The sequence below is a fragment of the Bombyx mori genome, chromosome 13 (genome assembly GCF_030269925.1).
Source record: "Bombyx mori chromosome 13, ASM3026992v2".
NCBI classification, from domain to species: domain Eukaryota; kingdom Metazoa; phylum Arthropoda; class Insecta; order Lepidoptera; family Bombycidae; genus Bombyx; species Bombyx mori.
In genome coordinates, this window is record NC_085119.1 from 16,285,333 (window position 1) to 16,300,474 (window position 15,142).

The following is a 15,142-nucleotide window of genomic DNA, read 5'->3' on the forward strand; positions in this document are numbered from 1 at the left end:
TATTACAGACATTATGGTATTTAAAATTTTATTAACTTATAAATAGATGAGTTAAAGAAAAATTAGGTTAATGATTTAAAGTTTAATGTTAATTTTAAAAGTGAATTGTGCGTTGAAGATTGTGACTTTAGTAAGAAATGTGGTGAGAAAATTTTACACCGACAAATGATATGGGAAAAATTACTTCTTGAATAACAAACGAGAAAAAAAAATTACGAAAACGATATGAAGTTTTTTCAATAGATAAATAGAATTGTCTTTTTACTGGCTACATCCCTGTATATCGACGTAATTTATTGTTAAAAATCAAAGATATATTTAATACTGTAACGTGTAAAGAAATTAAATAAAAGCATCGTGTAACGCTGTTATGTAAACAAAACATTTGGGATCGACTGGGGCACAACATTGCGTTTTATATAACAGACATATTAGGTTATTTGTTAAATTAACCTTGGTTCTGTAAGAACTATTTCACATTTCGTGGAAGTGCAATCATCAAGTTACATAATTGTTTTACTTTATAATTTACTAGATAATTTTAGAGCTATTTCAAGAATATTAAGCTTTATGATTTATTTATTTTCTTCGTAAAACATGTGAAATAGTACTTTGTTTTATTAGACATTTTCAACGAACAGACAACAGTTAAACATCGAACACATAAACTCACCTTTCGTTGAACGTCTCTTGTTTCGCGTAATTTTGCAAACTACCCTCGTCTATGAGGAATTTCATTCGCTCGAAGAACGACGCGGTTATGGCGGGCGGCTGCTTCCGGAGCAAAATGTCTGTGGGTTTGGGTGACGACACGCAGAGCTGACTGCTCTTGCAGGCTGGACTCTGACAGCACTCTGGATCTTCGCAGTCCACTAGTCCGTCTGATGAAGATAGGGAACGTTACATTTTTATTAAATGTCAGAGGGCATTTTTTTATTTTTTTTTATTGCTTAGACGGGTGGACGAGCTCACAGCCCACCTGGTGTAAAGTGGTTACTGGAGCCCATAGACATCCACAACGTAAATGCAAATATAAGTTCTAAGGTCTCCAGTATAGTTATAACAGCTGCCCCACCCTTCAAACCGAAACGCATTACTGCTTCCCGGCAGAAATAGGCAGGGCGGTGGTACCCATCCGCGCGGACTCACTTGAGGTCCTACCACTAGTAAAAAGAGGCCCTACCACCAGTGGCAAGAGGTCCTACCACCAGTAAGGGCATGTAAACCTTTTTGGAAAAATGGGATTTTAAGCCTATTAATTTCTAAGTCGAAGTATCACATGGTCGATTAAAACATTGTCTATACTTTGCTCAAGCAATACTCTATCTATACTTAATATTATAAAGAGGAAAGATTTGTTTATTTGTTTGTTTGTATTGAATAGGCTCCGAAACTACTGAACCGATTTGAAGAATTCTTTCACTGTTTGGAAGCTACACTATTCCCGAGTGACATAGGCTATAATTTTTTTTTTAAAAAAATTAGGGATCTAAAACTCCAAATAGTGTAACCCAAGGTGTAAAAATATTACCTAAAATATTCTTTACATCGCGTGCCCTGCGAAAACTATTCATGATAGAATAAAATAATGTACTACGACTTTGTAGAACACATTATTATTTACAAAAAGTGTCGCGACAGCATATGTCTACCTATTATAATTATGCCGCAATAAGTGTTCTTTTATTTAAAAAAATAAAACAACGTCGTTGAAATTTGCTAGATGGAGCGACAACCTGCGCAAGGCAGCTGGCAGTAACTGGATGCGTAGAACTGAAGATCGGATTCAGTGGCGAGCTTTGGGGGACGCCTATGTCCAGTAGTGGACTACCGCAGGCTGAAGATGTTGAAATTTTTGTTAAAAAGCCGAGCGGAGCCGGAGCAGGCCGCTAGTATCGAATATAGAAAAAAACCTTTATCATTATCCCTGGAGTCGTCGCAGATCTGTTCTTTGAGCGTGGTGCAGTCCGGGCCGTCCCAGCCGTCGAAGCACTTGCACTCCCAGCGGCCGTCGTTGTCCACGCGGCACTGTCCGTGGCCGGCGCAGCTGCGCGGACACCCTTCCAGCGTGCAGTGTCGTCCGTTCCATCCCGACACGCACAGGCAGGTGCCGTTCTTGCACTGTCCGTGTTCAGCGCAGCGCGCGTCGCACAGCCGCACCGAGCAGAACTCGCCCGACCAGCCCGCGGCGCATGAGCACGACTCCCCAACGCAGCGCCCGTGCGGACCGCATTCCAACGAACACACTTCTGCAAACACAACGTTACCTTCAATTTAGTAATACGAAATGAAATGTATGAAAGGTAGAGCCGTTAAACTGTACAATTAAACGTGTTGCGATATGAATTAGTACTTTTTAGCATATATCTTTTTTCGGGTCGGGGGACGAACTGGTTACCGAACTAATGTAAATGACGCCATCGATCTTGAGAGATGAGTTCTAACTATCTCAATTTTATAGTACAACAGCTGCCCAAAACTTCAAATCGGAACGCATTACTCCTTCGCAACAGAAATAGGCAGGATGGTAGTACTTTCCTGTGCGGATTCCTAAAGCATCGTACCACCAAACTGGGCCATAGGTATCATAAAATCAATTTAATAACCATAGTATTTCATACCTTTAGAGCAGTCCTCCCCGGACCACTTAGCGTGACAAGAGCAAGTCTGTGTATCTACGTCAAAGGTTCCGTGTCCCGAACAATCCGGCAAGCACTGCAAAGCGTCTTTATCCATAGTCCCGCAATCGGCTCCTTTCCATCCTTTCTTACAGACGCAGGTTCCTTCGATGCAAAACCCGTGACCCGAGCACGTCGGGTGGGGACAGTCGATCTCGCCGCAGAACTTGCCCTTGTATCCTCTGACACAGGAGCACTTTCCGTTGACGCAATGTCCGTGCCCGTTGCAGTCCGGTACCTCGCATTCGTCGTGTCTCAGTGAGCATTCCTTCCCTTTCCAGCCCGGGTTGCATTGACATTCGCCGTTGATGTACTCGCCACGTTGGCTGCAGAGGACAGGGCACACACCTGAAACGTAAAAAAGATGGGGTTTTAATTTGCTGTTATTACTTGTAGCATTATTACTGGTGGTAGGACCTCTTGTGAGTCCGCACGGGTAGGTACCACCGACCTGCCTATTTCTTCCGTGAAGTAGTAATGCGTTTCGGTTTGAAGGGAGGGGCAGCCGTTGTAATTATACTTGAGACCTTAGAACTTATATCTCAAGGTGGGGGGTGCATTTACGTCGTAGATATCTATGGGCACCAGTCACCACTTAACACCAGGTGGGCTGTGAGCTCGTACACCCATCTAAGCAATAGCAAATAAATTAATAAATAGCACGTATGGCTTTCTGTTGTGCAATAGCAATATCATTTTATTTTCGTCGTTTGACGTCTTAAGAAAATTGAAGGATTTTTAAAAGTCTTCATTTCTTTCTTTCTATAATACTGCTAGTTCAATATTTTAAACATGAAATACTCACTTTTGCTGCAATCGTCGCCTCCGAAGCCGGGCTGACATTGACAATGGCCCATCAGGCACTCTCCTTTTCCAGAGCATCCATTAGGACAGTTGTGTGTCATTTCTTCAGCTACCAATGCAACGAACGAGATCTCCTGAGGATCGCCGTCATCGTTGTACAAAGAAAGGAACCAGGGTCCTTGTTCCATGTAATGGGTTACCTCTTTCTTTACGGATGGCTGTAAGATTTATAGATTATTATAGTTTTAAACTCTTGTTGTCTCCCTGTATTTTTTCATAGGATCAATGTGGCTATGGAATCAGATAATATATGGACCTCGTGTATAAATTTATATATACAATATACTGTAAAACTGAGGATTTAGAACTCATGTCTTTAGGTGGCATTTACATTGTAGATGTCTATGGGATCTTACTACTACCACTTAACACCAAGTGGACCGTAAGGTCGTCGAACTATGCAAGCTATATAAAAAGAAACTGAATTAAGCTATGAAATATTTTAATTGAAAATCTGTCGTTATTAAGACAGTCATGTTATATATTAATGTGAAAATAATCTTGGTAGTTTATGTAAAAATAATTAAGCCGTATTACTTACATACGAGGCCCTCGTAGTCCGAGCCTTGAATCCGGTCAGGACCTCTAAGAAGTTATACTGAGTGTGCGTTGGCAACGCGTTTCGCCTCGCATAAACACCAATCGACGCGCCACGCGGTATCAAGTAGTCGAAATTCACGTACGAAGACTGTGATTGATAGAACTGCATGTTCCAATAACTATATGGAGGGATTTCTTTTGATAATTTTTCGCCTAAAGTTATTTGTTTGAATGTCGTTCCGTCTGGCGGGAACGACTGAGCAGGAAAGGTCCGCCCACCTATAAAGTTTATCAAGTGTTTAAATTTAATTAATAGGCATGCTCATATCATTTTGTATTAAACATGCGCTAATGTGATGAGGCATTCAAATTAACCAACGTAAAACATTTAAACTGAACTGACTAACATTAAACATTAACCCTTTGAGGTCCAGGATATGTATTGGATATTTAGTCTTACATTACGTAAGTCTTAGGACCGCGAAGGGTTAAAGTAGTAAAACACAGGCACATCTATTGAATTCAACAACAACTACTATCAAAATCTATAGGTACTAACACATGCACATTTTTCTCCTTAATTTGTCAACGACCGATTTCATCATGCAAGTTAAATTGTTAGGTAAAAGAGTTTGTTTTATGACCCCATAGAAACCCTAAGCTGTGATGGAAATTGGCGATGGTTAGTAAGTTATCAATGATTTTGACTGAACTTCAATAACCTCACCTTCTAATATTAGAATAATGGGAGGATTAACTTTTGGGCAGACACATTGTGTGACTTCTGTGGTCGAAGCTTCAGGATATGTTGTCGGTTCCATTGTAGAGTCTGTATCAATGAGGTCAGTCGTTGATAGAGTTTCTGTGGTTGTTTCCGGATTTGTTCCTGTTTTGCTTTCAATTGGTTCATTTTCTGTCGTTGTTTCTATCGGTGTACTATCTACACCCTCAGTTGAAGCTGGAATACTTTCCGTTGTACTAGATTTGTCTGTGTAATCATCATAAAAATCATCTGTGTTGTTAGAGCCACAAATCGGGCAAGAACATTCACAGATTCCACCCCAATCTTCAGTGTTCTCAGGCGTAGCGACTTTTGGTACTTCAGTTGTTGTGTTAACCTGATTACTTATTCCATCTAGTACAACAGGTTTATCGAATTTCATGGACTGCGTTGGCTCAACGTCCATTGGAGTAATTTTGACCGTAGGTAACTCATTCGGGGCTCCTACAGTTGGAACTGTTACTGTCAATGAATAAAGCGGTTTATAGGACGAATCGGCGTCATCAGCTGATATTGTTAGATTAATTAAAACGCGTTTAGGATTAGTCACATCCGAGGTTCTCGCTTCAGCAATATTTACAGTCGGTGTTACATTTTCATCCGACGCTTCCTGCGTGGCTGTTGTTGTGGTTGTGATAAGGTTATTGGTAGTAAAAACACTTGGTGCTGGTGTAGTAGTGACAAACTCGGGTGAATTAAATTCATTCTGCGTGATAGCCCTAACTATTGGTGTAGTTATTACTGGAGTCTTAACGGTTATTTCACTGGTTAAAGATGTTTCTGTACTTGTTTTAGTTTGAATCATTTCAGGTGTTTCAGTATCAGCTATTACTTTTACAGTTGATGTTGTTCTAGGAACAGCGTCAATTTTGTCATTATTGTCACTATCATAATGAAATTTATCTAAATTCTTGTCAATTTTCACCGTATCGTTGTAGATATGAATTTTTTGATACGCCTCTCTTAGTCTCTCTAAAATTTTAAGGTATTGACGCTTTTGATTACCGTATGCGTATATAGACGGGAAAGCGTCCCCTTGCATGTCGTCTGGATCGTAAGCAATATCCTCTTGTTCTCTTTTTGTTGCCATAGTGGATTTTTCGAAAACCGGAATTTCAATTAGTCGGTTAACATGTAATGGTTTAGTTTTGTCTGTTACATCATCAGCATTATCAAAATTTTCATTCAAATTAATAGCACTTGTAACTCTTACAGTCGAACTAGGTACCGTTGTTATTTTATCGTCGTCACGCGTTGTAAGCGATCCCTTGGTTAGATCACCGGTATTAGCAGACACAAAAGCATTAGCATCCCCATTTTCTTCACTTACTTGAGCGGAAGTGGTCGACGTCACACCATGCGGCAAGCTAACAGTGGAAGGCGGAGAGATATCATGCACACTATTTACAGCAGTGGAAAGATCCATAGTAGAGATAGGTTGTACAGAAGCATGCCCTTCTACATCTACGCTCCTACGGTGTCGGGAATGGTTTTGCTCGTTACCTAAGTTCGACGAGGACGAGCCCTGATGAGGTCTCGCGAGAGATTTGTTGCTCGCTTCGAGAGTGGTCGCTTTCGAAGCCGAGAACATCTCCGTCGATTCGCCAACTATAACTGTGCACGCTTTCGAGTTTTGATATGACCAGTTGACGAAGTAAGATGCTGTGGGCAATAAGATATTAATTACGTTTACGTTTTTAGTAAAAAAATCTTATCTATACTAATAGTATAAAGGAGGAAAGATTTCTTTGTTTGTTTGTATTGAATAGGCTCCGAAGCTACTGAACCGATTTGAAAAATTCTTTCACTGTTTGGAAGCTACACTATTCCCGAGTGACATAGGCTATAATCTTTTTTGAAAAAAATTTGGGATCCTTACTAAAGCTCCAATAATGTAACCCAAGGTGTAAAAAAAATACCTAAAATATCCTTTCCATCGCCTGCCCTGCGAAAACTATGGCACAGCATATGTCTAACTATTATAGTTATGCCGCAATAATAGTTCTTTTATTTAAAAAAATAAAACAACGTCAAATATCGTTGAAATTTTTGTTAAATACCCGAGTGGAGCCGGAGCGGGCCGCTAGTATATTATAATGCAATTAGAAAAAAAGGCACCGTGGTTGAAACCAACTTTAAATTTACAGTTTCATAATATATAGTATATACAGGTTTTGAGCAGAAGACAGGGGTTTGGCTGTATTTCTGACATTGCTCATATCCATCCACGAGCGACGGTGAACACATTTAGGTGGCCGTGTATTCGTGAAGCTTCTAATGTATAAAAAATTAAAGTGTCTCGTTTTACCAGACCGAAAAAACCTATTCCATTTTCCGGTGCGAACAATTTATCTACAAAAAAATTTTTGGGCCCGTTCCTCTGTCGTTAGATACTACAGAAAATAATAATCAGACTTTCTCACTTATATTCGTGTTATATTATTGAAAAAATGTTACAAATGCTAGAAGAGAACAAATAAAATGATAACAAATATACCTATGTTTTATGAAAACTTTTGAAACTAACCTGACATATAAGAAGCGATCGCTAAAAGTAGAACGAAGAGTATTATAAAGACGATAGCGGTGCATTTCCACGAGCACCGTGAAGAGAGGCCCTTCCTGAAGTGGAACCTGGAAGCGGTCGGAGGGAAGTGGGTGGCCCTGAGGTTGTTCCTCACAGGCAGCACGGGCACCGGGGCTCCGAACGCGGGATGGGCCCGGTCGCCCCGATCCATCCTCTCCAGGGTGTTTTTGTCTTGTTTCCCCGGACTGCTGCACGACGAATTCGACTTGTAATCCATTGAAGGATTTTTTTGGATGTCTCCTAAAAAAATATGAATTACGTTAGGGGTATTATCTCATATGTATTGTAAACACTCTATCGTTCAGTACTTAAACTTTCCGTTTTATTTTAGAAATAATTTTTTTTTACTGGCCTTTAGGCAGACGAGCATACAGCCCACCTAACGGTGAGTGGTTACCGCCGCCCATGGACTTCAGCAATGCCAGGGGCAGAGCCAAGCCGCTGCCTACCGCTTAATACTCTCCACAAGCCTCTTTGATTTTAAAATCGACTATACGATTATCTTTTACAAATTCTATTACAGCTACGTCCAGACGGGTAGGTGAGCTCACGGGCTCAACCTGAGAGAATTGCTAACACTAGCCCTAGCAAGGTGCTTTGCAGAATCTGAGAAGATCCAGCGAAAAACTCAGTGGGCTTGCGTTTATGGGTAGGGGAAGTTCGTCGAGTTACGTTTTATGGAGAACATGTCACAAATCTGCAGAAAAGAAGGAGGCGTCTCATTCACGTGCGGCACAGTGCATGTCAAAATGAATCTATGGAAACGGATTGGTGGTGCAGAGTAATTGTATCTGGATACGTATACAGATGTTTACATTGTTGGGAGACTGTTTAAACCAAACAATGTTCTAAAGTTTAGCAGATCTAAAGTGTATATAATGTATAATATATTACTTGCAAACATTACTTGTAGTGCCAACGCCTTTGAAATTCTTAGAGATGAAAAAAAATCGCTTAAAAAAGATCACACAAAACGGGTTTTATTTTAACATAAATGTGGCTCTGACGTCGAGAGTAGTGCGAAAATATTGTTACGCCGAAGAGTAACGCCATCTATCGCCGAATAGTCGAACGAATATCAAAGGATCTAGTAGCACCTAGAACGCTCGAGAAGTACAACGCCATCTATTGTCAGATAGTGGAAACATAATACTAGAGATGTGTGGCGTATTTTCAATAATTCTAGGGATGAGGTATCGGCTATAAAAGCGTTGCAGGGCTGGCACGCAGTCAGTTAGTAATCAGACCTACTCGAAGCCAAGCAGCGAACGGATCACCTGAAGCGAACCGGAAGAAGCGAATTGAGAATATTAAAGTGTTTGTGAAGTGTTTAAGTGTTTTAAATGTTGAATACAGTTTTTAAGTTGTACTTTGGTGGAATTTTATTTATCCCGAATCCCAGCGCGTAACAATATTCAGCAATTGACAACTCGAGACTTTGGATTTTGTCAAATTGGTACTGACTAAATTTGCTTGTCGCTTAGTTTAATCGATTATACCTGAAGGCACGTAGAAGTTTCCCGAAGGTGTGCGGACCAAACACGACGGTTCGAAGTCAGCGAGGTCGGCGGGGTTGCCCGTTATGCGGCCGTTCAGCCGAGATATGGTCGGGTTTCTGGGTGGCACATCGGGCGGTAGCCGGGAACCTTCAAGAAGACAACCTGAAACAAAACGAAACTTACATTTTAATGACGACGATTTCAGTATATTTAACTGCCTAAGAGACGTTGACCTCGGAAACCATGTTTCGTCTGCTTAATCCTATTAATCCCTTTAAGACTTTGGGATTGGTGACTCAGGATCGGTGACTTAATTTATCCAGAAATAAACGGGGCATATAAACCCATCTTCGTATATGCTTAACAGCAGCAAAGTCGTGTTTCTATACCGACCCATTGCTCAGATTTTTGAGGGTAACAATTTGTTTTACAATTAACTAACTTTGTTTGCATTTCTTCTCATTAACGATGATATAGTCTAACGACATGATTACATTTAATGAATACAGGCACATTACACATAAACAATTTAAAGAAATCTGATTCACGTTTTAGAAGCGGGTTAATGCAAAATTGGTTACTTTATCAAAGGCTAAGTACCTTTAACTCTGGCGGAAGCCGTGCCTCGTTTGTAAAGTTAAAGGACTTTAACAAAATTAATCAGGTGACTGGCGAGGCTCGTAGAAAGCATTACAGCGGGGAAAAATTTAATTAATTCCATCCACGAAAATTTACAAGTCGAAATTCAATTAAGGGCGAATATTCCTCACCTTAATGGGCCGAAAACAAATATCGCGGAGCCATGCAAATGGATCAAAGATCGCGTGTTGCCTCTAAACGAAATATATTGGATAGAGGCGCTCGGGCGCGGCCGCCTCTCCTATCTCTAATATAACTTAATGGAAAATCGAAGTATTATCTGCTCCCCCCCGACTTCAACGCTTATCGGCCCACTCTAGCATCCAACTTTTGATCCTCGACAAATTTTAAGGATTCCTTTGAGCGATAATTAATTTATTGTGCGTCCTGATGTTGCCGCAAGAAAACTCAATTAATTTTAAAAGGGTTTTTGTGTTGTTTTTTTCGCGACCATTCCCTTCGCCCGCCGGAAAGAAAATGGCGAGGTTCCCGATAATATCGTAGGCCTTTGTGGCCGCCCTTTGATAACGTTCCATTCGCGGTAATTAGAGATTAATGAATTTATTCTCGCGTACCCTCCAAACTGCGAACTATGACGTATACCTAATGGCTTCTTCCTCCGCACCTTGTCTTCTGAAGGAGTCTCATTCCCTACAACGCCTTTAATTACTAAGTGATTTATGTCTACCAAGATATTTTAATGGTTTACCACTTTAATGAAAATGAACTTTTCCGTATTGTTTTAAAAATAATAGACAGCTTAGCTTTTCTTTGGCTATTCCTATGGGATATATATTATTATAAAAAAAAGTTGTGTTGATTGTAATTTAAAAACAAATATAATTTTAAATAATTATATAATAATATTTGAACCTCTCCACGCAACGAACCGTATAAGCGACAACAAAGCGAGAAGTATCAGTTCAATTATTATTTTAATTAATCTGGCAACTCCTTAAATCCAATCTAAATACGGCAATTAGTTTGAAACATCCGACGTCTAAGAATAATGAGAGTGCGCTCGTCCGATCCGGCTCGACGCTGCCGTCAATGAAAAAACTAAATCACCAAATCCCTTACCTAATTTAAGAGGACAAGCGTAGTCATTAATACACACGTCACTCGTCGTGCTACTACAAAATGTGGCCCATTTATATCCCGTCGCCGGCGCTGGGAATTATGGTAATCGGACGAGTCGTGTCCTTTGTCTGTAATGGTGGGTAATTACCGAGCACCTCCGGGGCGCTCCTGCGCTTGAGGGGCCCGAGGGCGGACAGAATTCGACACTCGTTACGGGAATCGTCGCAACTTTAAAAATGGGAACACGATTTTGAATGTCGCCGCGGGATTTGTCTTCGGTTACCGCAACGAGCTCGTCTAAGCGGCTCTTTTTCTAGATACGTTCACGCAGATCCAGCAAATATACTAAACTTAAAATGTATACTGCCCCTTATTTATTTATGAAGGTTCGATCAGGCACGAAGCTGTATTACAATCGGATCTACTATCCATATTCCAGTACGTTTATTTTTATATACTTTCGTACCATCTGGCATCGGATCTCGACGTACCGTATTTTCGTGGAAAGAAAACCAAAGCTTACTTATTGGAAGATAAAGGGGGTGTGTTTCGGTTCATTTGAGTCCGAGCTCGGGCCTGATCTGACGTGATTTCTTATTGGAGGGAAGCTGCCTTGTAATAGAGTAACCGTGGTTTTCCGGATGAGCGCACAGTCCTAGCTAATCCCAGCGCTACTTTTTCAAACGAGATTAATGCCCGTATTTGTTTTAGATAAATGTTAGCTTCGTACCATTTCTTTTGCGTATCGTACCGAGAAAAATTCGAACTAAAACAGAATTTAATTTGTCCCCTTGGAATTTTACAAAGGTTGTGAAAAAGGCAGCACTTATCAGCCTTCTGACGAAAGTTTCAAGATAACTTTATGAAGCAAAGGAGACATTTACTTCGCAAATGTCACAGTCAGCCGCGAACTGTCAAGAATATATCTCTCAGGAGGTACTTTCATAACTGAGACATTGATGTATGAGAGAGAGTTTTGCGAGTGTGTGGGTCGCACACTGATACAAATGAGATACATTTGGGCAATCTCGAGTAGAGACGCGGCAACACGTGCCCACAATCTTAAACTCGTTACGGGAACGTTCCTGAAGCAATTTAGAATTTACCCTTAATCTTGATTCGAACTGGAATAGAGAATGCGCACACGAGAATCATTATTTATGTAGATTAATATCTGGGGCGAGTGTATTGAGTTCGATAGTGGCCCAGGACCGGCGGCGCGATGTGTGTCGTCATCGGATTCCCGGTAAATTTTAAATTTAGCACCCAAGTTCGGCAGCGGCGCCTCGAGTATTTGTATGAGGGACGACTCCGCGATTTATAGTTTGGGAAACAATCGGAAACTTGGTCCGGCGTCGGCGTGACTTCGTTTTAATTAGTACCCATTCACGGCTGAACAATCGGCGCCTCCCGACGAATCCATTATCGGGAACTTTTCGATAGTCGAAAGAGGTGTATCCGAAGTTCCTGATCGGCAAGGGATCAGCTTTTGTGGACCTTTACACAGGGGCGACGTCGGACTCGAGATTCCATCTATTGTGAGAGCCAGAAAATACTGCTCAATGAAATTCGATTTCTCTTTTTCATCACATTATTTTCTTCAGACCGCTGTAGATTTTTGTTCGAGATGAATTTCGTTCGCTTTCGGATTATTGGATACAATGCTTTTTCTGTTATGCTGCTTGAAAGATACATAAAGAATTATGATCTTCAAAATAATAAAAGGTTAATTTTATCAGAAATATAACGAAAAATTCGATGGGTTTGTTGGTCAGTGATTCTTTTTTCTATTGCTTTGATGTGTGGACGAGCTCACAGCCCACCTGGTGCTAAGTGGTTACTAGAGCCCATAAACATCTACAACGTAAAGGCGCCACCCATCTTGAAATATAAGTTCTAAGGTCTCGGTATAGTTACAACGGCTGCCTCACTCTCCAAACCGAAACACATTACTGCTTCCCGGCAGAAATAGGCGGGGTGGTGGTACCTACCCGCGCGGATTCACAAGAGGTTCTACCACCTGCTTGAAACGCGCTAATTCCGAACCAGTATTTTACATCCTATTTTGTTTTATCTAATCTGTTCATTCTAAGCATAAGTCAATTTCGACTTGAACCAAAATACGAATAATCATCACGGGTACATTTTATTAATGGTAGACCGTGGATTGACGTTTTCCGTTCGCAGGCTCCGGCAACACGTGAAAAGGCCCATTTAAATGGAGTTATTCGTACATTTTAATCGACAGAGCACGGTCGGTCGCATCCCAATGTGTTTCGTATACATCGCTCCGTGTTAAAGGATCTGTTTAATTTGATTGATTGACTTCATTATGTACATATATATAAGTGCGTATTCATTTGGTGTGAATATATTAAGTCTATACTTAATTATACTTATTTAGAACCTATGTTCTAAATAGTTTCAACAGTTTCCGAAGTGGAACTGTAACACAAGCGGAAAACAATGCGGTTTGCTAGGCGTAATTTTTTATTTTTTTTTCAAATATATGTAGTCTTCGCCTTTAGTTATTGTCGCCTCAAGATTTTGATTCGTCTGTGTGTTATAATTTCCTTTTATTAACACGCTGTTTTCAGATTGGTATATATGTATGTATGTTTGTTTGTATGTAACGAAATATTGGACGTCATTTTCGCCGACGAAAAATCAACGTCCGATCAATTTGAAAATTTGCACAGGCTTCGAGGATCGATGGCCACACCACAATGTTATATTTTCCTTGTAGTAGCCTGATCTTGAGCAGTATTAACATAATAAAAAACAATATAAAATTACATAATTGTTAGCGCGCTTTGATATTTTAACGTGGTTTATAGTTTTTAAGTTATAATAATAACTATTTTTCTATCGTTACTAGCTTCCTAATATAAATGTGAATCCAGAGTTGGTAAATTATTTTTTCAATTATTATTTTTACATATCAAAATAGGCAAATGAATTAATTTGTTTAAGTCATAATATGTTATTACCCCGAACCAATCAGCGCATCAAGCGATTAGTAATTACATTGCTACATCCTGTCTAGTTCGAAAAACATTTGTAACTAATTCGAGAATTGTCATTAACTAAATCTATTCTGATACAAATAAACTAGGCTTCGTATATCAAATGCTAATTAGAACGACCCCGACAATTTTCAGTGACGAATGTGTTAGTGAGACCTATGTATCATTGTCGCTTGTCCTCTGATAAGATTAGCAGAGAAAGGAAGTCCGTCCGTATCACTAAAGCTAAATAGGGTCTTCATTTACCTCCTACGGTGTAGATCGAGCATTTTCCACTTTAAAACTACGGCTCTGAGGTCGGTTTTAGTTTGGTCAGTGATCGTTCTGTAGTAGTCAACTTTTGGAACGTAAGCCTTATTTACGTTGACATACCCAAGCGTTGGTTCTATAGACTGTGGCTAAGATTGAAAATGACACAGTTAATGAAATGTATCTATCATGTGTATTTTTTTCGGAGAAAGTATTCAGGTAAATGTTTATAAATTGATTTATTATTTATTATTATTGATGTATTATTTAGTGGTAGCAGCGGCTTGGCTCTGCCTCTGGCATTGCTGAAGTCCATGGGCAACGGTAACCGCTCACCATCAGGCGGGCCGTGTGCTCGTGTCTGCCTACAAGGGCAATAAAAAAAACCATACTTATTTTTAAAATGCACGTTGCTAGGATCGAACGATATATATATTTATTAAACATAACAAATATTGTATGAATTCTAATGAGTTTTAATCGATTAATGTAAAAACCTTTTAAAATTAGAATCTATATATTAATACGTGAAGCAAAAACTTTGTATTCCTTTTTACGAAAATTGCGCGGACTGAAGAGTATGAAATTTTCCACACTTATAGAGAATATAGAGAAGAAGTGCACAATGCTAATATTTTTTAAAATAATGCATAAAAGATACATTAAGTCAGTAAAGGAAACATTACACACACTACATACCATGTATTTGACGCACACACGCATGCATACGATTTATTGTCAAACTTTTGTTCTTGGCGTCTGTTGTCAAATTGAGAATAGATTAAATATTGTTTGTCTTTGTTAATATTTGTTACAGTGTAGTCTTGGTGCAATTTGTGATTATAGAAGTATAAAATACAATCATAATAGTGTACAAACTTACAATTCCAATTAATTATAGTCGAATTTCGACTACTGCGGGACCTCTAGTAAAGTTTAAACGTACCTACCTACACGATTCCAAACTTTGATTCGCTTTTACAAACATCAATATGCGGCGATCGATTGAAAGTGTTTTAAACTTTATTTCATGTTCTTAAAAGTACATTTTGCATAAACAGGAACCTTTATAGCCGTTTCCGTACCACGATAAGACCTATTCTGAGCGTCACGCGACTCCCCAACTAATTTATAGAGCGCTGATTTTCTAGATATTCCCTTACACTCGGACCGCGGAGGGTTTTTACGGCTTATGGTAA

At 39.8% G+C, this 15,142-nt stretch overlaps 1 protein-coding gene across 6 annotated transcripts in view; it reads right to left on the reverse strand.

The window, feature by feature from the left end:
• Positions 1 to 15,142, reverse strand: part of LOC101737256 (teneurin-m) — a 306,072-nt gene that overhangs the window by 13,735 nt on the left and 277,195 nt on the right. For 4 of the 6 annotated variants that reach the window (XM_062671919.1, XM_038015032.2, XM_062671920.1 and 1 more), the window contains 8 exons: positions 8,950 to 9,111; positions 7,391 to 7,690; positions 4,810 to 6,525; positions 4,084 to 4,361; positions 3,484 to 3,700; positions 2,622 to 3,026; positions 1,914 to 2,249; positions 674 to 881 (listed from right to left, as the gene is read on the reverse strand). In XM_062671919.1, the coding sequence (XP_062527903.1) occupies positions 674 to 881; positions 1,914 to 2,249; positions 2,622 to 3,026; positions 3,484 to 3,700; positions 4,084 to 4,361; positions 4,810 to 6,525; positions 7,391 to 7,690; positions 8,950 to 9,111 (3,622 nt within the window). The remainder of the gene's footprint in view (positions 1 to 673; positions 882 to 1,913; positions 2,250 to 2,621; positions 3,027 to 3,483; positions 3,701 to 4,083; positions 4,362 to 4,809; positions 6,526 to 7,390; positions 7,691 to 8,949; positions 9,112 to 15,142) is intronic. The other 2 variants (XM_062671922.1, XM_062671923.1) reach the window with 2 other exon arrangements.